At 41.1% G+C, this 21,600-nt stretch overlaps 1 protein-coding gene across 1 annotated transcript in view; it reads left to right on the plus strand.

Moving 5' to 3' along the window:
* The window catches only part of MTREX (Mtr4 exosome RNA helicase), a 100,326-nt gene that overhangs the window by 8,505 nt on the left and 70,221 nt on the right, over positions 1-21,600 (plus strand). The window contains exons 5-13 of the mRNA XM_037902802.2: positions 331-443; positions 5,167-5,341; positions 12,137-12,227; positions 13,158-13,282; positions 15,161-15,259; positions 16,637-16,739; positions 17,083-17,214; positions 18,586-18,665; positions 21,112-21,222. Coding sequence (XP_037758730.2) covers positions 331-443; positions 5,167-5,341; positions 12,137-12,227; positions 13,158-13,282; positions 15,161-15,259; positions 16,637-16,739; positions 17,083-17,214; positions 18,586-18,665; positions 21,112-21,222 — 1,029 coding nt within the window. The remainder of the gene's footprint in view (positions 1-330; positions 444-5,166; positions 5,342-12,136; positions 12,228-13,157; positions 13,283-15,160; positions 15,260-16,636; positions 16,740-17,082; positions 17,215-18,585; positions 18,666-21,111; positions 21,223-21,600) is intronic.

Raw genomic sequence — 21,600 nt, forward strand, 5'->3', positions numbered from 1 at the left:
TGGCTCCAGTGGTATAAACTGTGGGTTTGTTGTTCTTTTATTTTTGTAATAGACGCCATACAAAATCTAAACATATAAAGGCCTAGATTTGCCATTTTACATCAGTTACGGATCTGGCTGAGACTCGCAAACTTAACTCTCAGAGTAAGTTAATACAAAATCTAAATAAAAAAACTATTATAAAATACTATTTTCAAGTGGAATGAGATGGTAACTAGTCATAGATTTTGCTCGAGGCTGAAATTTGCTCATTAGGTCAGTCTGGAAAACAACAAAATTTAAGCTATAAAGTATGTTGCTTTTAAATGCATTTTTTTTTTTTCTTTTTAGGAATATCCCTTCATTCTTGATGCTTTTCAAAGAGAAGCCATTCTTTGTGTGGATAACAATCAGTCTGTTTTAGTGTCAGCTCATACATCAGCTGGCAAAACTGTGTGTGCAGAGTAAGTAATTTTGTGATAGATTTTTGTAAGAGTGAATAGTGTGGCGTTTCCCCTGTTAGTTCTGCTGAATTATGTATCAGACTCAAGAGGAAAACTTTTAAAGGTTCTGTAGCATCAGTCACACTGTCTAAAGTAGTCTGTTGCCAGGAGTAAAGTGTGACTTAATGATTTACAAATATTTTGACCACTCAGATGTGTGTTAAAATTTAAAACAAAAGTTATTTTCTTCATTGTGCTTAGCAAGTGACAGTGGTAGAGGATTTCTCCACTTTTAGACTTGATTTTTTAAATTTATTTTTTATTTTTGAAACAGTCTGCTTCTGTTGATGTTTTTTATGTAGAGTGAACATAAGAACAGCCATACTGGGTCAGACCAATGATTCGTCTAGCTCAATATCCTATCCTGTCTTCCCACGGTGGTCAATGCCAGGTGCTTCAGAGGGAACAGAACTGGCAATAATTGAGTGATCCATCCCATGTTGTCCACTCCCAGCTTCTGGCAGTCAGAGGCTAGGGACGCCCGGACCATGGGGTTGCATGCCTGACCATCTTGGCTAATAGTCATAGATGAACCTATCCTACATGAACTTATCTAATTCTTTTTTGAATCCTGTTACAGTTTTGGCCTGCATAACATTCCCTGGCAACAAGTTCCACAGGTTGACTGATTTTAGAAAATCGCCATGTTATGTTTTCTCTCTCTAGGCTGTAATTCATAGTCAAATAGTTGATTTTTATTTTGTTTGTTTTTTGTTGAGAGGTAATGGTTTGACTTCATTGTAGGCTGATGTCTACTATTTAACCATAGAATGTGTATATGGGCATGGGAAGGAGTTCTATAAATTTTCCCCTATGCTTTCATTTGGGAATAAGAGGCTTCTGCCCTTAACTGGAGAGAGCACCTCTTGAGATAAAACAGTAGCTTGGCCTTTGTTCACATTTAATGGTTTCTCTCAATTTTTTTCTGATATCTTCTGTAATATTTCAGGTCACTGTGACACTACACCCCATATTCTTCATAGAAATATTGTTATGATATGAATATTGCATAACTAATGTTCTTTGTGCAAGATAAGTCATGTGAGGTATCATTGAAAAAGTTATGATTTGCTGAATGTGATTATCCTATTTGTATGCATGTACCATTTTTGTATCTACAGTTAGGAATATTGACTATGTATCAATTACAAAAGCGTTTGCACCTGGGGAACGCTCACCAGACAGAATGCAATCAGTCTGGCTTTGAAGATGTTAATCTCCCATTTTCCTGGGATGCTTCAAATGGTCTTTGACTCAGGTTGCTGTGACACTACAGGGTCATGTGATCATGTCACCTGGTATTGAACTTCATCTTGGACTACTAGTATTTTTCTACTAATAGGGGGTGGGGATCAAACTGGGAAACAAAGGATTTGTGCAAATCCTATTTAAGGCAGGGAAATAAGTTAATCGGGGTTCGTTCTTCACTAAATCCCCGCCCGGGATGACTGCTGGAAACATCTACTGGCTGACCCCAGGCAATCACACATGAGCCACAATACCCCCAAAATGGTGAGTAGCCACATGAGCAGGGTAAATCATTGTTCCCAGACCCTACTGTTCACTGGGCACATGGCTCTTGGGGAGAGCCAGCACTGTGTGTGTGTGGGAGGGGGGGCGGCTATAATCATTCCTGTCCCCACATTTTCCACAGGCTTTGTTCATTATGGAAGATCTCTTGCTGCTGAGGGTGAACAGGGAATCAAGGGAGGGTCTTCTCCAAGACTGCAGCTTCTGCTCTGGCCCTTACACTGCTTACCTGTGTGCAGCAATGGTCCGTCCATCCGTCCCCCTATCCCCAGGGATAGCAGAGTGGTGTGGGAAAGTTACCATTAGTGGGGCAAGAAACAAAGTAGCTCTGCCAAAGAACCTGCAGCAACAGATTGACCAGTATCTCCATGAGAGTTTCCTGGAGATCTGAGGCAGATTCACGTGAAGTGAGAGAGTCAATGAACAGTCTGTTCCGCCGCTTAGACAAGGCATGTGGTGATACACACATCATACGGACACAAGCCTGATTTCTGCAACCCTCCAGATCTTCCCCCAAAATCTCGCTTCAGTGATTCCCAAAATCAAATCTACTTACCAGGGGCTTCCTTTCTTGTTTGTGCTTCGCCATGAGCCGACAGCTATGACTGGCTAGTCTCCTGCGGGGTAGAAAAGAGCTCCTGGCTGCATACATCTCTGACCTGCAAGTCGTCCTCTGCCTCTGGGTCCCCCTCCACATCCTCGTCCAAGATTTCCTTCTCCTGGCTCGGTCCACTCTCGACTGGCACGTGAGCCACTGAAGTATCCACAGTGGTCTTCGCAATGGAGGTGGGGTCGCCACCGAGTATCGCGTCCAGCTCTTTGTAGAACCAGCAGCTCGGGGGCGCAGCACCAGAGCAGTGGTTTGCCTCCTGCGCCTTGTGGTAGGCGTTCCACAGCTGCTTCACTTTGACCCTGCACTGCAGTGTGTCCTGGTCATGGCCCCTTTCTGTCATGCATCTTGAAATCTGTCCATAGGTATCATAATTCCTACGGCTGGAGCACAGCTAGGACTGGACAACCTCCTCTCCCCAAATGCTGATGAGGTCCAGCAGCTCTGCATTGCTCCAAGCTGGGGATCGCCTGGTACGTGGAGCAGGCATGTCCACCTGGAAAGATGCGCTGAGATCGCTGCACGCATCACCAAGCAAACAGGAAGGGGACTTTCAAAATTCCAAAGGAATTTATGTGGTGGGGATGACGGTTGGTCACCTCAGGGCAGGGCAGTAGAGTTCAAACTGATGACCATAGAGGCAAGAACAGGTATTGTGGGACACCTACCGGAGGCCAGTTGCAGCACTGTAATTGACCAGGGTGTCTACACTGGCACCGCCGCGCTGTAGCCCTGGTGCAGAAAACTGTGCGCCTTTTGTCAGGGTGGTGTGGGGTTTTGTTTTTGTTTTTTAACAGCATTGCAACTGCACATTTTCTGCGCACTAAGTGGCTTGGCCGTGTGTATGCCTCGGGAGTTACAATGCAGAAAGCTGCTTTACTGCGCAGAAACTTGCCAGTGTAGACAAGGCCTAAGAAACAAAGACAAAAGGGTGGGAGAAGAGCTGAGCCCAGGCTGGAAAAGGTGGCTGGCCTGTGAAAGAAGTGCCTAAAACAAGATTTAGGGTGAATTACTGCTCGTAACAAACGTTCCCTCTAATTTTTTCCATCCATGTGTGGAATAAATTTACTTATGTGCACTGAGAAATGTACGCCATACCAGTAGAAGCACAAAACCTAGATATAATATATATTTTTAAAAAGTTACCATAGGGATAATTATTTCAGCCCGGACAGGTTAGGCATTTTAGGACTCACTACTCAAAGAATTAAATTTAAGTGTAAGAGAAATAAAAATTATGAAATGCATAGATCAGCCAAAACACTAAAATAACAGTTTGAAAGAATAAAATTACAGACAATATGTGTGCATTGCAGGAAGTACCAAGAAGTAACAACAATAATACAAATATGGGTTGGGAGGTGAGTGTGAAAGAGATAGCGTATGCATGCATGTGTGTGTGACAGAGACCGTGTGTGTGACAGAGTGGAGAGAGAGAGACTCTGAACTGGCTGCTGGGGAAATCTCAGAAACAGTGCACTGTCTCTTTAAGAAAGGCACTCACCAATCACTGCAGCAGCTCTGAGTCCTGACTCAGTCCTAAGCCAGGCTGTGTCCCCTCTCCCCTGCTCTGTGGAGATGGGGTACGGGGGTGGGGGGAGGGGGACACCCTCAGATCAGCACCCTCCTCCCCTTCCCTCTTCTCTCTCTCTCCTCCCCCTCCCCCCCCCCCCTCGCACAGCCAGCAGGAGGATCCCGGGAACAGCTGTAGGACAGAGCACATGCTGCTGGTTGTACGCGCTCTGCTAATGAGCTGGGCGGCCGCCCAAGCGTGCAGCTTACAGGGAACACAGCTTGTAACCAGTTTCTTTAGTGTATTAAGCTTAGTTTTGGTGTGTGTTTTATTTGTTCAGTAATCTGCTTTGATCTGTTTGCTATTCCTTTTAATCGCTTAAAATCTACCTTTGTAGTTAATCAACTTGGCTTTGTTTTCTCTGAAACAATTTTGTGAAATTCATAACGGGGGGGGGGCAAAAGCTGTGCATATCTTCCTCCACATTGAGGGAGGAGGCAAATTTCAATTAGCGTATGCTGTACAGTTCTGTGTGCAGTGCAAGACAATAGAATTTTGGGTTTACATTCTGGAGGACGTGTGCACTTGAGTGCTGGACAATTCCCTACCTGAGTTTTTCCATGCAGAGTTGATCTCAGTGTCTGTGTCTTTCTGCATCTGGGTGTGTCCCTACCTGTGTGTGCTGGAGGAGGCTTGAGGGCCTGGCTCAGCAGATCAGTGTAAGGGAGCCCAGACTGGTGGAACAGGTGATCTCAGTGGTACCCTAGTATATCAGGTGGCACGCCGGAGTGGGGGATAATCTGTCACAGTCCCTACTTTAATTTATTTAACAAATCTAATTTGCCAAGTGTAACTTACAGAGTCTCTGTGCAATGATATATAAGTTCTACCAGCTTGGATTAAATTGAAGCTGGTAACCAACAGGTGAAAGGCTTCCTATTTTGTTACCAGTCTTCTGTGTTAGATTTTTACTTTTCATGGAAGGGTAGAAAGGTGTAAATGTCTCACATGTATTTAATATTATATTGTAGGTATGCGATTGCCTTGGCTTTGAGGGAGAAACAGCGTGTGATATTTACTAGTCCCATTAAAGCTCTGAGTAATCAGAAGTATCGTGAGATGTATGAAGAATTTCAGGATGTTGGTTTGATGACTGGGGATGTCACCATTAATCCTACAGCTTCTTGTCTTGTAATGACAACAGAGGTATGTTTAAGTAGGTAGTACTTAGTCCTTTTGCTGTTCCTTTTTGTCTCTGTTGGAGTACTTTTGGCCCATGCTGTTGAGAGTGGCTGAAACAGAAAGATTTCCAACAAAGACTATACTGGGTGAATTACGTTAAAAATACCACAACATTTTAAGTTCCCTCTGTGCTCACAGCCTCCCCTGCCTTCAATTTAGTCTCTGATTATTGTGTGTGGGGGGAAATGAACTATTTTGAAATGACCACTGTATGTTCACATTTTTGAGATGTGTCCTAGGTTTTCTGGTGCCTCAGGAACCTTCTGGAAAGAAGAGCCTGTTAGGGCTGCATGTTTTCCCTTTCTAAGTATGAATTTTTGGAACCAGATTGTAAAAGGGCAATGTGGCCCCAAACATTACAGTTTCTTCCTTTTCTTAGCTAGCTCTAGGCGAATGGTAATGCTTCCATATTTACTGTTAAATTGTAGTTTAGCTAGTTAGTAAATATTAGGTAGTGTGCCCCATTACACATTACATTTTTATTCTAAATGTATGATCCTTCAACCTTTTTTTCTCATGGCCAATCAAGTCACTAAGGATTTACTTCAGTAGTATGTCTCATGCTTCCCTGTGGATTCAGATACCTGTTGTTTCCTCTGCCTGGGGAAGTCTAGATCACTGCTTATTGTGTAAGGGCTTCACATCTCAAGCTTGCGCCAGTAGACAGCAGAGCTTCCATGTCTTCCTCAGCAGTTAAGGGGTTTCTCATTCCTGCCAACTCTATCAGAAGACAATGTCTTTGTGGGGCTGGTGCCTGACTTTTTCAGGTTTGAGATGATGTGCATGGTCCTTTAATTAGACCATGGTAGATCTGACTCAAGAAATGGAGCTGTCTGTCTTCAAACTTTGTTTGGTAACGGACAGCGATGTGAAATGCTTCAGCTCTGGGTAAGGGGTTGCAATTTTTTTTGAAGTAGACAGGGGGAGAGGGAGGTCACTTTTTTTTTTTTTTTTTAAGTCCAAAGAGCGTCTCCCGCACAAAGAGGTTGAAACACTGGTCTAGACTGTGCTGATGAATGGATCTTTTAGCAAAGCTTCTGTTTCTATTAGTGGTGTTGTCTGACCAGCTCTTTCAGGAATATCTGAACATCTCAGTGACCTCGTTGTTTGTTCACAGGAGGCTAACTAATTTTGCTCTGACATTCTCTGTGGAAGTGCAAGAGATTTTATTGTAGTTCAAAAAGCCCTCTGCTCTGAAATTTCTTTCTCTGTGAGCAGCTAATCTGTATCCATATTCTCTTCTAGGTTATTTATTAAATGTGGCCTCTCATCCTCTCCTGTTTTTCTATGAAGGTGCAATTGTGTGTACGCTCACCATATCTGTCAGTTAACAGTTCTGTTGTTTTCAGTCAAGTCACAAGACTCCTGAAATATCAATCTTCCCATTAGTCAGAAAAGCCATTGCAAAATGGTACTTCATCCTGGTGCTGACAGGGTTGATGGAGTCTCTTTTTGAGACCTTTGAAGATTCCACCTGTTAAGGACAGTATTTTCAATACCTTACATCTGTAAGAAGAGTGAGTGTTGCATATGATAATAGCTGATTTCTTGTCACCATATTTCACAGCGATAAAGTGGTCCAGGCTTATATAAAAAATCGTGTCTTGATTTCGCACCTGACTTAGATTGTTGCTCTCCGGATGGTCTTTCCAAAATTTCATAACACCTGGGTAAAATTAGGAGTCCATATCCTAGATCAGTGGTTCCCAAACTTCTTTATGCCATGACCTCCTTTTGGCTTACGTCTGTTAATGCATCCCCAGGGACCTGTTGGGGAGTCTCAATATGTTAAGTGGCTAAAGCAGGTCAGTTCCTGACCCTGGGGGATGGGAGGCCCAAGTGGGGGAGCTGTAGAGCAAGCTCACCCTGCACTGATCCTGCAGCAGCAGCTCCTGTGGCTCCTGTCCCGTGGAGCCGATTGGGCTCAGTTTCCCACTTTGGGTGTTGCGACCTGGCCTCTGGCGCATGGGGTGACGTTGCAGTGCTGCTCAGGTTAGGCCCTGTCCCCCGATAATGGGGTGGCCAGGCCAAATTTGAGTGAGTTGAGTTGCGACCCCATGTGCCAGAGGCCAGGTTGCAACACCTGCAGTAGAGAGCCAACCCCAGGCAGCCCTGAGGGACAGGAGCTGCAAGAGTCTCAAGACCTCCTATAAGAAAAGGAGTACTTGTGGCACCTTAGAGACTAACAGATTTATTTGAGCATAAGCTTTCATGAGCTACAGCTCACTTCATCCTCCTATGGCACCCTTTCATTGGTCACAACCCACAGTTTGGGAAACACTGTCCTAGATGTTGAGGACTTTAAGTTTTTATTTGAGTAGGACTGAGGCACTTAAAGTTAGCAAGATTTTTTTTATAGCTTTTGGGGATCAGTTTTTAAAAGGAGTGCTACTTCCATTCATCCTCTGCATGAGTAGATTAGAGTGCTTTGACATATTACATTAGCTTGTGTGTCAGTTCCTCAGGACCTTATGACTCACGCCACTGTGACTAAGGCAGCATTGATAGTAAGTCTTTGTAATGTTTCCGTCTTAGAAGTCTGGAACACAGACCTGCAGTTCACTGTATGCATTTACTCAGGGAATAATCAGAAGTCACTTTAAAGAAGTAAATAGTTTTCAGGAGAGAAACTTGAGTGGGAAGAACTCTTAGACTTTAAAGGATTTCCCCTTAACGTAGTAATTACCTGTGTGGCATCTTTTGGGTGAGTGAAGGTTTAAAAGAACATTAAGCTGAACTGGTCCTGAAATTTAATTGTAATTCAGTCCCTTGTTCCTTCACTATATCTCAGAGGGAACAGGTTCAAATCATGTTGCTGAGTTTGATGTTTAGCATGTATTGTGAGGAGTATTTTATAATTATTTCTAGGAGCAGCTTGCTACAGATTTGATATTCTTCTTAATAACCTACCTCTAAATGTGTAGTTTTTTAAATTGCAAATTAAGGTTTCATATTACCTTAATTTATGAGGAGGACTTTAAACTAGGTTCAACAGGGGCAGGTGACCAAAGCCCACAGGTAAGTCAACAACATAGAGACCTGGAAAAGGGGGTTGGAATTTGTGGGGGGGCATGGGCTGTTATAGCAGAAATAAGGGAGAGACAAAACAGAACTGAGGGGGGCAGAAATCAAATTAGTATCTTAGATGTCTCTATACTAATGCAAGAAGTATGGGGAATAAGTAGGAAGAACTTGAAATGCTAGTAAATAAACACAACTATGACCTAGTTGGCATCACAGAGACTTGGTGGGATAATACGCATGACTGGAATATTGGTATAGAAGGTTACAGCTTGCTCAGGAAGGACAGGCAGGGGAAAAAGGGAGGAGGTGTTCCCTTATATATTAAAAATGTATACAGTTGGACTGAGGTTGAGATAGAAATAAGAGACAGACTTGTTGAAAGTCTCTGGGTAATGATAAAAGGGGTAAAAACCAAGGGTGATATCCTGGTTAGGGGTCTACTACAGACCACCGAACCAGGAAGAAGAGGTGGATGAGGCTTTTTTTGAAACAGCTAACAAAATCATTAAAAGCACAGGACTTTAATGGTGATGGGGGGACTTCAACTACCCAAACATCTGTTAGGAAAATAACACAGCAGGGCACAGATTATCCAACAAGTTCTTGGAATGTATTGGAGACAGTTTTTTATTTCAGAAGGTGGAGAAAGCTACTGGGGGGGAGGCTGTTCTAGATTTGATTTTGACAAATTGGGAGGAACTGGTTGAGAATTTGAAAGTGGACGGCAACTTGGGTGAAAGCGATCATGAAATGGTAGAGTTCACAATTCTAAGGAATGGCAGGAGGGAGAACAGCACAATAAAGACAATGGATTTCAAGAAGGCAGACTTTAGCAAACTCAGGGAGTTGTAGGTAAAATCCCATGGGAAGCAAGTCTCAGGGGAAAAACAATTGAAGACTGTTGGCAGTTTTTCAAGGAGACATTATTAAAGGCACAAGAGCAAACTATCCCACTGCGTGGGAAAGATAGGAAGTGTGGAGGAGACCACCCTGGCTTAACCAGGAGATCTTCAATGATCTAAAACTCAAAAAAGAATCCTACAAAAAGTGGAAACTCAGTCAGATTACAAAGGATGAATATAAACAAATAACACAAGTATGTAGGGACAAAATTAGAAAAGCACAAGCACAAAACAAGAACAAACTAGCTAGGGACATAAAAGGAAACAAGAAAACATTCTACAAATACACTCGAAGCAAGAGGAAGACCGAGGACAGAGTAGGCCCGTTACTCAGTGAAGGGGGGAAAGACAATAACAGAAAATGTGGAACTCGATAAGTTTATGGAGGAGATGGTATGATAGGATAACATGATTTTGGTAATTAATTGATCTTTAAATATTCATGGTAAATGGGCCTGATGGGGTGGGATCTGAGTTACTACAGAAAATTCTTTCCTGGGTATCTTGCTGGTGAATCTTGCTCATATGCTCAGGGTTTAGCTGATCGCCATATTTGGGGTCGGGAAGGAATTTTCCTCCAGGGCAGATTGGAAGAGGCCCTGGAGGTTTTTCGCCTTCCTCTGTAGCATGGGGCTTGGGTCACTTGCTGTAGGATTCTCTGCTCCTTGAAGTCTTTAAACCACGATTTGAGGACTTCAATAGCTCAGACATAGGTGAGAGGTTTTTCGCAGGAGTGGGTGGGTGAGATTCTGTGGCCTGCATTGTGCAGGAGGTCGGACTAGATGATCATAATGGTCCCTTCTGACCTTAGTATTTATGAAATGGCAGAGGTGCTCAATTACTTCTTTGTTTCGGTTTTCACCAAAAAAATTGGTGGCAAGTGGATGTCTAACAGTGAATGCCAGTGAAAATGAGGTAGGATCAGAGTCCAAAATAGGGAAAGAAAAAGTCAAAAATTACTTCAAATCTTCAGATCACCAGGGCCTGACGAAATGCATCCTAGAATACTCAAGGAGCTGACTGAGGAGATATCTGAGCCATTAGCAATTATCTTTGAAAAGTCATGGAAGACAGGAGACATTTCAGAAGCCTGGAAAAGGGCCCATCTATAAGAAGGGAAGTAAGAACAACTTGGGGAATTACAGACCAGTCAGCTTAACTTCTGCACCCAGAAAGATAATGGAGCAAATAAATTTGCAAACACCTAGAAGATAATAAGGTGATAAATAACAGTCAGCATGGATTTGTCAAGAACAGATCATATCAAACCAACCTGATAGCTTTCTTTCACCAGGTAACGAGCATTATGGATGGGGGAAGTGGTAGATGTGGTATATCTTGACTTTAGTAAGGCTTTTGATACTGTCTCGCATGACCTTCTCATAAACAAACTAGGGAAATACAGCCTAGATGGAGCTACTGTAGGGTGAGTGCAAAGCTGGTTGGAAAATCATTCCCAGAGAGTAGTTATCAGTGGTTCACAGTCATGCTGGAAGGACATAACAAGTGGGGTCCCGCAGGGATCGGTTCTGGGTCTGGTTCTGTTCAATATCTTCATCAATGATTTAGATAATGGCATAGAGAGTACACTTATAAAGTTTGCGGACGATACCAAGCTGGGAGGGGTTTCAAGCGCTTTGGAGGATAGGATTAAAATTCAAAATGGTCTGGACAAGCTGAAGAAATGGTCTGCAGTAAATAGGATGAAATTCAATAAGGACAAATGCAAAGTACTCCACTTAAGAGGGAACAATCAGTTGCACACATACAAAATGGGAAATGACTGCTTAGGAAAAAGTACTGCGGAAAGGGATCTGGGGGTCATAGTGGATCACAAGCTAAACATGAGTCAACAGTGTAACGCTGTTGCAAAAAAAGCAAATATTCTGGGATGTATTAGCAGGAGTATTGTGAGCAAGACACGAGCAGTAATTCTTCCATTCTACTCTGTGCTGATTTAAGCCTCAACTGGAGCATTGTGTCCAGTTCTGGGCACCACATTTCAGGAAAGATGTGGACAAATTGGAGAAAGTCCAGAGAAGAGCAACAAAAATTATTAAAGGTCTAGAAAACATAACCTCTGAGTGAGGGAAGATTGAAAAAATTGGGCTTGTTTAGTCTAGAGAAGAGAACACTGAGAGGGGACATAACAGTTTTCAAGTACATAAAAGATTGTTACAAGGAGGAGGGAGAAAAATTTTTGTTCTTAACCTCTGAGGATAGGACAAGAAGCAATGGGCTTAAATTGTAGCAACGGCCATTTAGGTTGGACATCAGGAAAAACTTCCTAACTGTCAGAGTGGTTAAGCACTGTAATAAATTGTCTAGGGAGGTTGTGGAATCTCCATCATTGGGGATTTTTAAGAGCAGGTTGGACAAACACCTGTCAGAAATGGTCTTTCTCAAACTGGGGGTTGCTACTGCTCAGGGGCTCATCAGGTTATTTCATGGGGGGTCGAGAGCTGTCAACCTCTACCCCAAACCCCGCTTTGCTCCAGCGTTTATAATGGTGTTAAATATATAAAAAAAAGTGTTCTTAATTTACAAGGGGGCTCGCACTCAAAGGCTTGCTATGTGAAAGTGGTCACCAGTAAAAAAAAGTTTGAGAGCCACTGGTCTAGATAATACTTAGTCCTGCCTTGAGTGCAGGGGACTGGATTAGATGACCTCTCAAGGTCTTTTTCCAGTTCTATGATTACTATATGAATATGAGCCAAACATCTCTATGTGAAACTTTCTTAAGGAGATCCTTGAAAACAGAGTACATTCAGTAGTAGTAATTAATGTTACTTAAGTGCTATATGCATCACTCACGCTCTTTTATTTTCTTCAGATTTTGAGAAGTATGCTCTACAGAGGTTCTGAGGTTATGCGAGAAGTTGCCTGGGTTATATTTGATGAAATCCATTATATGAGAGACGCAGGTATGGTGTATTTACAATTTTGCTATGAAATAAATAGTATATTCTTTTCCCCATCTCTGGCATGGCCTGCTCGCTCCTGCCTCTGCTGAAGTCCACAAACAGCTCAGAGACCTTTTTGTTGGTAAAACAACCTATATGGTTTCTTTACAATGTTGGTTCCCACCATCTTGTATGCTGGACACCTCACGCCTACAGTCCTGAGGAGTCCTCAGGGAAAAGCAGTGTGTCTGTCTGTCTCTGTCTGGTTCCCCCAGCCTACTTCTCTGCTGTGCCTTTTGTATCATCTGCTTAACTGTCTAATTAGCCTCCTTAGCCCATCAATTAGGCACAGCTCTTCTTAATAAGGTCTGCTCTTGGAATAATTAATTAGAGCTGCAGTGACCAGAGTGCTTGCCCCAGGAACTCAGTAGGTGCTGTTGCCCAGCACTTTGTCACACCTTTCCACATTCCTTTAACATTGTTATCTAACTTCTTTGCTGTGTGCAAGAGTTCTTCAAATACGTAAAAGTTGTAAATAGAACAGAAACAGATGTTGGCATTTCCGTCAGGTCAGGTCATGGTTTGAATGAGCATGGAAAATGAACTTTCTTTTCATCCCCATTCCTCCAGGAGTGGGCCTTTGAAAAGACTGTGTAGGGATATATTGCTGTCTGCTTCACCATTTCTTTGGAAAAAATTCTGATTTTTTTTGTCTTTGCTGCTGATAAGCTGTCATCTTTCTTTATGCGTTCTTCGGTTTGATTTCTACTAGTTTAGTGTGTGTAATAAGACTTGTGCATAACTGTCTGTATTCCTTTTGGCAAGGAAGAAGCCTCCTTTTGATTTTTGTGTACTATTTCTGTACTCCAGCTTCTGAGCTCAGGGGAGTAGGGGGTGGAAGGAGTTTGTGGGGCCTTCATATAATTTGCCATGTGCATCTTCTGTTTTCAGAACGTGGTGTGGTTTGGGAGGAGACCATTATTTTGCTACCTGACAACGTTCACTATGTGTTTCTTTCTGCCACTATTCCGAATGCCCGCCAGTTTGCTGAATGGATTTGCCATCTTCATAAACAGGTCTGGAGTCATTGTTGAGTGGGGTGTGATCCACAAGATCTCTATCTGACAAGTATATGGGAACTGTATTCCTAGATGGATTGTGGTGCTTTTACAGCTTAAATTAAAGAAATGTTGTCAACTCAAAATTGGCAGAAAATTTTGACTTATCTAAAAACAAATCTACTGTTTTGTAAAACAATATAAATGTTTATATATTTAAAATCCTAATGGCAGGAGTTGTTTTAAACAAATAAACATTCCCCTGTAGTGTTTGCATCCCAGACAATGCAGCACAGAGAACATGAACAAAAAGACACTGTGTGTGTGTGTTGGGGGGGGAGGGGGGGTTGTATGAGAGAAAATAGAAAATTACTGATTTTTTTTTTTTATTTGTCTAAAGGACAAAAATGTAAAAAGCATAAATCGTGAAACATGAGTTGGATTTAAAAACACTCAGTTTCAATAATCCAGTTATAGTAACCTAGGAAAGGAAATTGGTGTAAAATAAAATTTTTAAGTTCACAGTGACCTTTTAAAGAAAAGGAGTACTTGTGGCACCTTAGAGACTAACCAATTTATTTGAGCATAAGCTTTCGTGAGCTACAGCTCACTTCATCGGATGACCTTTTAATCTTTTGTAAAAGGAATACTTTGTGTGCTTTTTGGTGTGTGTGTGTGTGGGGGGGTGCAATGCAAGCTTCTTTGCAATGTGTAACAGTAAGTGGAAATGAAATTAAGAGTTTTTAATCTTTCCATTTTTATATTCTGGTAGGTCTCAGCTTTTAAGTCAAGTCATAGGGTTTTTTTGTAACCATTAAATTGGAGTGAGACTTATTTACTGCTGTATCCCTCCAATAATTGAGGCTTCTACACTGAGCTTGTAATTGTGTGTTCCTGCAAAGTATTTGTATTTTTTTTCTTCCCCAAGAGACACTGGTAGTACAATATAAAGCTTCTTTTGGATAATATGTTTGAGGCCTAACTTTCCATCAGGGCTTGTCTACATGGCAAGTTACTATATGGCAAGCCAGGGTTTGAATCTTAATCCTGGGGGAATTCTGCACCCTGCAGAAAAATGGGGGAGCAAAGAAATCTGTGGGGAACACATGCCCCTTCCGTGGCAGCCTGGGCGCGTCTGCTTAGAGCAGCTGGCAGCAGAGAGCAGATCACCGCCGGGGGGAGGAGAGACTGGGCGTGCATGTGTCCATGGAGATGTGTTAAGGGGGTGAATGTGAGTGTGTGCCTGCATGCGAATGAGACAGACTCACTCTGGGCTTGCCTACGCTGGCAATTTACAGCGCTGCAACTTTCTTGCTCAGGGGTGTGAAAAAACACACCCTGAGCACAGAAAGTTTCAGCGCTATAAAGCACCACTGTAGTCAGTGCACTAGCGTTGGGAGCTACGCCCCTCGTGGAGGTGAGTTTTTTTTTTTTTTTTTTTTTTTTTTTTAAGAGCACTGGGAGACATCTCTCAGAGCGCTCTGCCGTGACCACACAAGCCATGTTAAAGCGCTGCCGTGACAGCGCTTTAGCGCTGCCAGTGTAGACTTGCCCTTAGAATAATGCTGCTTGAAGGCATAGTACACTGAGTTTACTCTGGGACTTTGACTGCACTATAGCAGTGTCCATATACAAGCTGGTGCACTGTAGAGTCACACCCTAACCTGCCACACAACTCCTCTCAGTGCAGACAGTGATATATGAGCCTCTAAAGCAAACATGGGTTTGCATTCCTGATTGTGCTCTAATAAGAGACGTATGACTGATCACAATCTTTTGTTGTTTTGGGATTTAAGTGCTTGACCAGACTATGGTCAAGGGGGTATAATTATTGTTTGAATAAATACCATATTTATAGTAGCGATGAAGTAAATTGTTTTGTTTCTCCCCTCCTAGCCTTGCCATGTGATTTACACAGATTATCGACCTACTCCTCTGCAACATTATATTTTCCCAGCAGGGGGGGATGGACTCCACCTTGTGGTTGATGAAAATGTAAGACCTAGTCAGTTTATTTGAAAGATTGTCTGTGCTTTCAATAATTATGAGACTGTCCTTTTTAAAATTTGGCTTTGAATTTCCTCCCTCCCATTAACTTGTGGCAAAAATTGTGACCACTAATTCAACCTATCGTACCCTGCTTGACAGACAAAATAGCTCTATGTGGGATAATCTCTCTCTCTCTGTTTTTCATTTCATTTAAAAAAAACAAAACAAAAAAACCTTCTGACCATGGTGCTCTGATTGCAGTTAAACATTACAGTGGTATGGAACACAGCAATTATTTTATTTAGTGTCCCAAAATTCAGGTGGGTATGATGTGCCACATTGAGTTGCTCAAGAGTTTGAGTAGGAACTTCCCCCTCATGAGGTGCAGACTTGATTATCTCCGCAGTGTTTCCTTATTTTCTCAACACTGTTTCTCCTCTGCATGTGAAAAAACAAAAATAAAAAGGACTCGTGATCCAGAAATACAAAATCTTAATACACATATCTCATAACTAGGGCCCTACCAAATTCACAGTCCATTTTGGTCAATTTCACAATCATAGGATTTTAAAAACTGTAAATTTCAGTTTCAGATATTTAAATTGTAAATTTCATGGTGTTGTAATGGGGGGGGGGGGGGTGGGGTACCGAACCAAAAGGGGGTTATGGAGGTGTGTAACAAGGCTATTGTAGGGGGGTCGCAGTATTGCCATCCTTACTTCTGCATTGTTGCCTTCAGAGCTGGGCGCAGCCGGCGGACAGCTGCTGGCTGGGCACCTAGCTCTGAAGGTAGTGCTGCCTCCAGCAGAGCGCAGAAGTAAGGGTGTAGCAATACCATACCGTGCCACCCTCATTTGTGTGCTGCTGCTGTCAGAGGTGCTGCCTTCAGAGCTAGACTTCCAGCCAGCAGCCGCCACTCTCTGGGCCACTCAGCTCTGTGAAATCTGGTCTCCTCTACAACGGCCAGATTTCAATTGTGGAGATCAGATTTCATGGCCGTGAATTTGGTAGGACCCTACTCATAGTAACTATTGTCACTGGGAGAAGGACTAGACTCAAATCAGGCTACTCATAATTCAAGGTCCAGCAGTTATGTCAGTATCCTAATACAGAGCCAAATAGAGGCAGCATAGTATGCTGCTGCTTTGTTAATTTCTCTCTAAATTCATATCCTTGCATGCAAATGTGCTTCTATATTCCCCCAATAAAAGGGGTCACAAGCTAACTTATGGTAGTGTAAGTACTTTATTTTTTATAAATAATTTCAAATTTTTTTGCTTTGTATTCTGACTTAAAATGTCTTATTTCTGATTTCTAATTTGATCCATTATAAAGTTTTAATTGGGAAGTCAAATTGCTTACAAAAGTCACATTAATTTCTAGGGCGATTTCAGAGAAGATAACTTTAACACAGCAATGCAAGTACTTAGAGATGCAGGTGACTTAGCAAAAGGTGATCAGAAGGGCAGGAAAGGAGGAACAAAAGGTGAGTTTGAAACCTTGTATTTTAAAATGGTTCTTATATAATACAAAGATTAATTAAGTTATTTTAAAACTGCAAACAAGAATGCTGTTAGTGCATGTGTCTAGATCAGAGGTTCCCAAACTTGTGCCGCCGCTTCCAGCAGCTTCCATTGGCTTGGAGCAGCAAACTGTGGCCACTAGGAGCTGCGATCGGCCAAACCTGCATACGTCGCAGGTAAACAAACTGGCCCGGCCCGCCAGGGACTTTCCCTGCACAAGCGGCGGAACAAGTTTGGGAACCACTGGTCTAGATTAAGAGACTTTTCTCCTAATGTAATTTCTAAAATAAAGTTTTGTCTTTGCAGGACCATCAAATGTATTTAAGATAGTGAAGATGATCATGGAAAGGAATTTCCAGCCTGTAATTATATTCAGTTTCAGTAAGAAAGACTGTGAAGCCTATGCACTTCAGATGACAAAATTAGACTTCAACACAGGTACAGATAAATAAGTTGTAGTGTGGTTTTATTTCTAAATGCAGGTTTGCATAAATTATGTGAGAGGCCTTTCTAGTCAGGTCTCTACTTTATTTCAGACTTTTGTATCTAATATAAAGAAAGTAGACCTACAATACATAGATATGGAAATGCAGAACTTTTCAGTTATATATAGTCTTAATAAATTAGCTAATTGTAGTTGGAAATTGCTGGCATCACTAGAGGATCTAATGAGTGTACAATGTTGAGATGGCTTTTCATTCTGAACCTTAGATAGGGCATAGGTACGTAATCACATGCTTGCCACCCAGTAATTCTCTAGTACTCTAGTGCACTAACTGTGTAGACTCTGCTACTGTCTTCTGTTTCCTAGTGCACACTGATGTTCTATGGTTTGAATGAGCAGTACATCAGTGTGACCTAGGGAACTTTTAGTGCCCATTAGAGCAAGGCCTACCCAGGCAGTTAGTACGTGGCACACTGGAGCGCTGAAGATTTACGTCCCAGTTTGCCATGAAGTAAGTGTTTGTGTAGACATGCCCTTAGTTTTACCTGCAGCGCATCTTGGAAAAGCGGTAATAGTACAGCTACTTTCAGAAACAGTTGCACAAGTTGAGAAAGGATTGGCCACATGCCAAGTGGTTCCCCACCTCCCTTCCCTGTCTTGAGTTATGAGTTTGGCATCTGAGTAATTTCTCAGAAGCAGAAAAATGTGTTTTTTGCTCACATAACAACTAAACTGATCTTCCTCAGCGGCTCAACAGTTCTCCCTCCCCTCCTTCACCTCCCCCCCAAAGAAAAAGCCCTCCAACATTTTATCTTAACTTGGGGAAAGAATAAGATTAATTTAAGACTTTTTGAGAATCTTAGGAGTAACTGTATATAGAGAGTTGTAAGAGAAGTCATTGTAGATTGTGAACTCTTCAGGGCAGGGACCTTGTCTACTTGTCAGACTGTCTTTGCACAATGCTGGCAGTGTAATTAATTGTAGCATTCACTGTCACATGCAGCGGGATATTTGTTCCCATAATCCACATGTACAACCATCAGACTGTAATCATTGCAATTAAAAATTCTCCCCTCTACATGTAAATAAAATGTTTTTTTAATTAGTTTAAGTGTACAGCTGCATAATTATACCCTTTATCTTGGTACCTCAGACATGTGTTTCAATTGTACAAGTAAGGTAACTTTAGGAGGTCACTTTCTTTAACTAGTTGAGTATGTATGTTGACTTCCTAACTTTCAGCATAACTATTTTAAAGGTTACATTATAAAAAGTAATCAGTTATATTTGACATGGTTTACAAAACCAACATGCTGGTATTTGCAGGAAAAATTTTGCTTATGTGTAGATGTTTCCATTTTTAGATGAAGAAAAAAAGATGGTTGAAGAAGTATTTAATAATGCAATTGACTGTCTGTCTGATGAAGACAAGAAACTTCCTCAGGTGAGTGTGGAGGTTGCTTAAGAATAATTTCAGTGAACATATACTAAAATTAATACCTGATATGCTACAGTGTATTTTAAATAAATATATGATGGATTGTTTATGAACCGTGTTGTGAATAATGTCAGTAGATTGTTTTGATTGAAAGTGAGGGCTAAATTAGAACACAGAGGGTATAGATACTTTACTACTGTTCTGAACCATAGCTCTACTCAATTTTCTGGATAACTTTGAATGGCTTATTTTTTAATAAAGTGTACATCTCCAAAGAGGTGGAAAACTTCTTTTGATTGAAAGTTGCTCAAATGTACTGAGTGATATTGATTCTCTATTCTTTATCAAATTTTGCCTTGTCATTTTTTTGTAAAGTCAAGTTAACAGAGCATCTGCATACCAATTTATAGGAGAATGGTTGCATCTTTACAGTGGAAAAAAATAGAAATAAAAAAATAGTTTGCAGAATACTGAAAATGCAACAAATTTGTAAATTACTAAAATTATGGATTAATTTTTTTTATTTTGCTCTATATGTACAACTTTCTCGTCCTGTTATTGATTAGCCTTTTGGAGAGTTTTGTTGTGATTCAGTGAAAGGTGGAAATTGCCACAGGAGTAGCAGCCCTTGTGCTTTTGGCCATACCTGTGTTAGGGAAAAAAAAAACTCACCAGTGCTACCGCCGGTTCAGCTTCACTAATTGCAGGAATCTCTCTTAAAAGTCCCTAGCATAGATGAGGCCATTTAGGCAAAACAGGGAGCTTTTAAGTTCTGCCAGCCTCAATTTATGATGTCACTTCATGAGGCTCTGTTAAAAAAAATCTTGGTAGATAACCAGTAAGCGTGCTCAGAAATTATTTTTCAATCACTTATACTTCTCTCTCTTCGTCAAAACCTGACTAAGCTGCTACTCTCCATTAAGGACTATTAGCATGCAAAGTTGCAGCTTTCAAAGTGGAGCCGTTTTGGAGTTAACTGCATGAGAACAGCTGACAGAAGAACAGGAAGACTGATTTTTTTTTTTTCATTTCCTTTAACTTAATGCAGTTTACCCAGGTCTTAAAAAGAAAAAATTACTTGTTCTCAGACAAGCCATGGAAAGTTCAGCCTTTGAGTTTTTGTAAATGTTCAGAGCAGTTGAAAATCAGGATTCAGAATGAAAAAAATTGAAACTATTTTGCAATCTGGTGTGTTATATATAGTCTAGATATGCACACACAGATATAGATATATGAAGCTTTTAACAATGGAATCCTATTCATAGTGTATGGGATAGGTTGATATTTTGCCTGTTATGGATAATTAAATCTAATCCTGAAAGAATACTTGGGTCAGTTTTAACACTGAAACTGAACAAAACAAGTTCTAATTAACAAAGCTAACCAAGTGAGTATATGTTTATAAAAATAATAAAAATATTTTTTTAAATATTAAATATTAAAAAATTAAAAATAATTTTGGACTTTTGGATTCGATTAGAAGAATTTAAAGTGTTCAGAATTTGAACTATATAGTGTTTGCAAACAGAACATTCTGCTTTCACAGAACAAGATAATTCAAGACTATAAATTTATGATCAAATTGCAGCCAAACAAAACCACTTTATGTGTATGAAGATATTGATTTTTCCAAAAATGCCCTATGTGGGTAAGAAAAACTCTTAAGTAAACTTTCAAATTTAAATATTCTCATTTTTAAAATGACTTAGACCATGCTTAGCAGTAAGAAAATGCTGAGTTGTTATGAATATTGAACAAAGCTATGAGTGTTTGGAATGTTGACAAACTAAGGGATATGATTGGTTGAAATTGATGCAATGATTATGGTCTTCAAATTTGTTTTATTTGGAAGTCTGGATATACATGTTCATCAAGTCAGCAGTTCTATTTACCGTCTCCTTTGGAAGCAACAGGTAAAGTGCTGCTTGGGCATAATAGCAAGGTCAGGTTTGCTTCGCTGGCTTAGGGAATATCTGTTTCCCCTGGCTGGGAGAGGAAATAATCAAAACATCCCATATTTTCTCATTCTACTTTCATAGATAAATGCATCACTTTCCACGGAGTGCTCAAGGGTCCCAAGAAAGTAGAGACTTCTGTTTCTTTCCACTGTCACTTCTTGTATGCTCTTTCACAGTGGATTTGGAAATTTTCCTGTTTAATTTTGAATGCTTGAATAGGACTCCTAGACGCTACTATATCTTGTGGATCAGAGATTCCTCTTATATGTGATCTGAGGTGGTAGAACAAGTAGCCAAAACTGACCTCTGTCTTGGACCACTTTTTGTTGGGGGTGAATCTTTAATCAGTCAAAGTCTGTTTATCTGTTTGCATATAAATTGTTGGATAACATGAAAACTATAAGAGCAAGCTGTTAAATGTTTTACATATAATTATTATCTTTTTGTTTAAAAGTATATCAAAATAGACATTCACTTACCCTCTGTATTCACAGGTTGAGCATGTGCTTCCTCTTTTGAAGCGAGGAATTGGCATCCATCATGGTGGTTTGCTTCCTATTTTAAAGGAAACCATTGAAATTCTTTTTTCTGAAGGATTGATAAAGGTATGTAGTTCATACCTCTGTATTTAGGTACAAGTCTGTGTATTTTTCATAATCATTATTTTAGCTTTGACTACCTTGGAAATGTATAGTAGTACATTGTGGGGCAGTAGAACCTCAAAAATATGAACACTAGAGTTATGGACTTACCGGTCTAACCAACACCCTGTGAAACTGGAAGTCCTCAATCAGGCAGCACCGCAAACCAACCAAAAAAGCCCAAATACTGTACTGCATTGGGGCTTCAGTAACTGGGGAGTTGAGGCTGCCACCGCTGTGGCTCGGGGCTTCAGCTCCATGGCTCAATTCCCGCCTTCAGTGGCGGGAGAGGGAAGTGCGCTGGGGATTGGGGCTTCAGCCTCGCGGCTTGGTTCCTGGCTT

Source organism: Chelonia mydas, chromosome 5 (genome assembly GCF_015237465.2).
Source record: "Chelonia mydas isolate rCheMyd1 chromosome 5, rCheMyd1.pri.v2, whole genome shotgun sequence".
Taxonomy (NCBI): Eukaryota; Metazoa; Chordata; order Testudines; family Cheloniidae; genus Chelonia; species Chelonia mydas.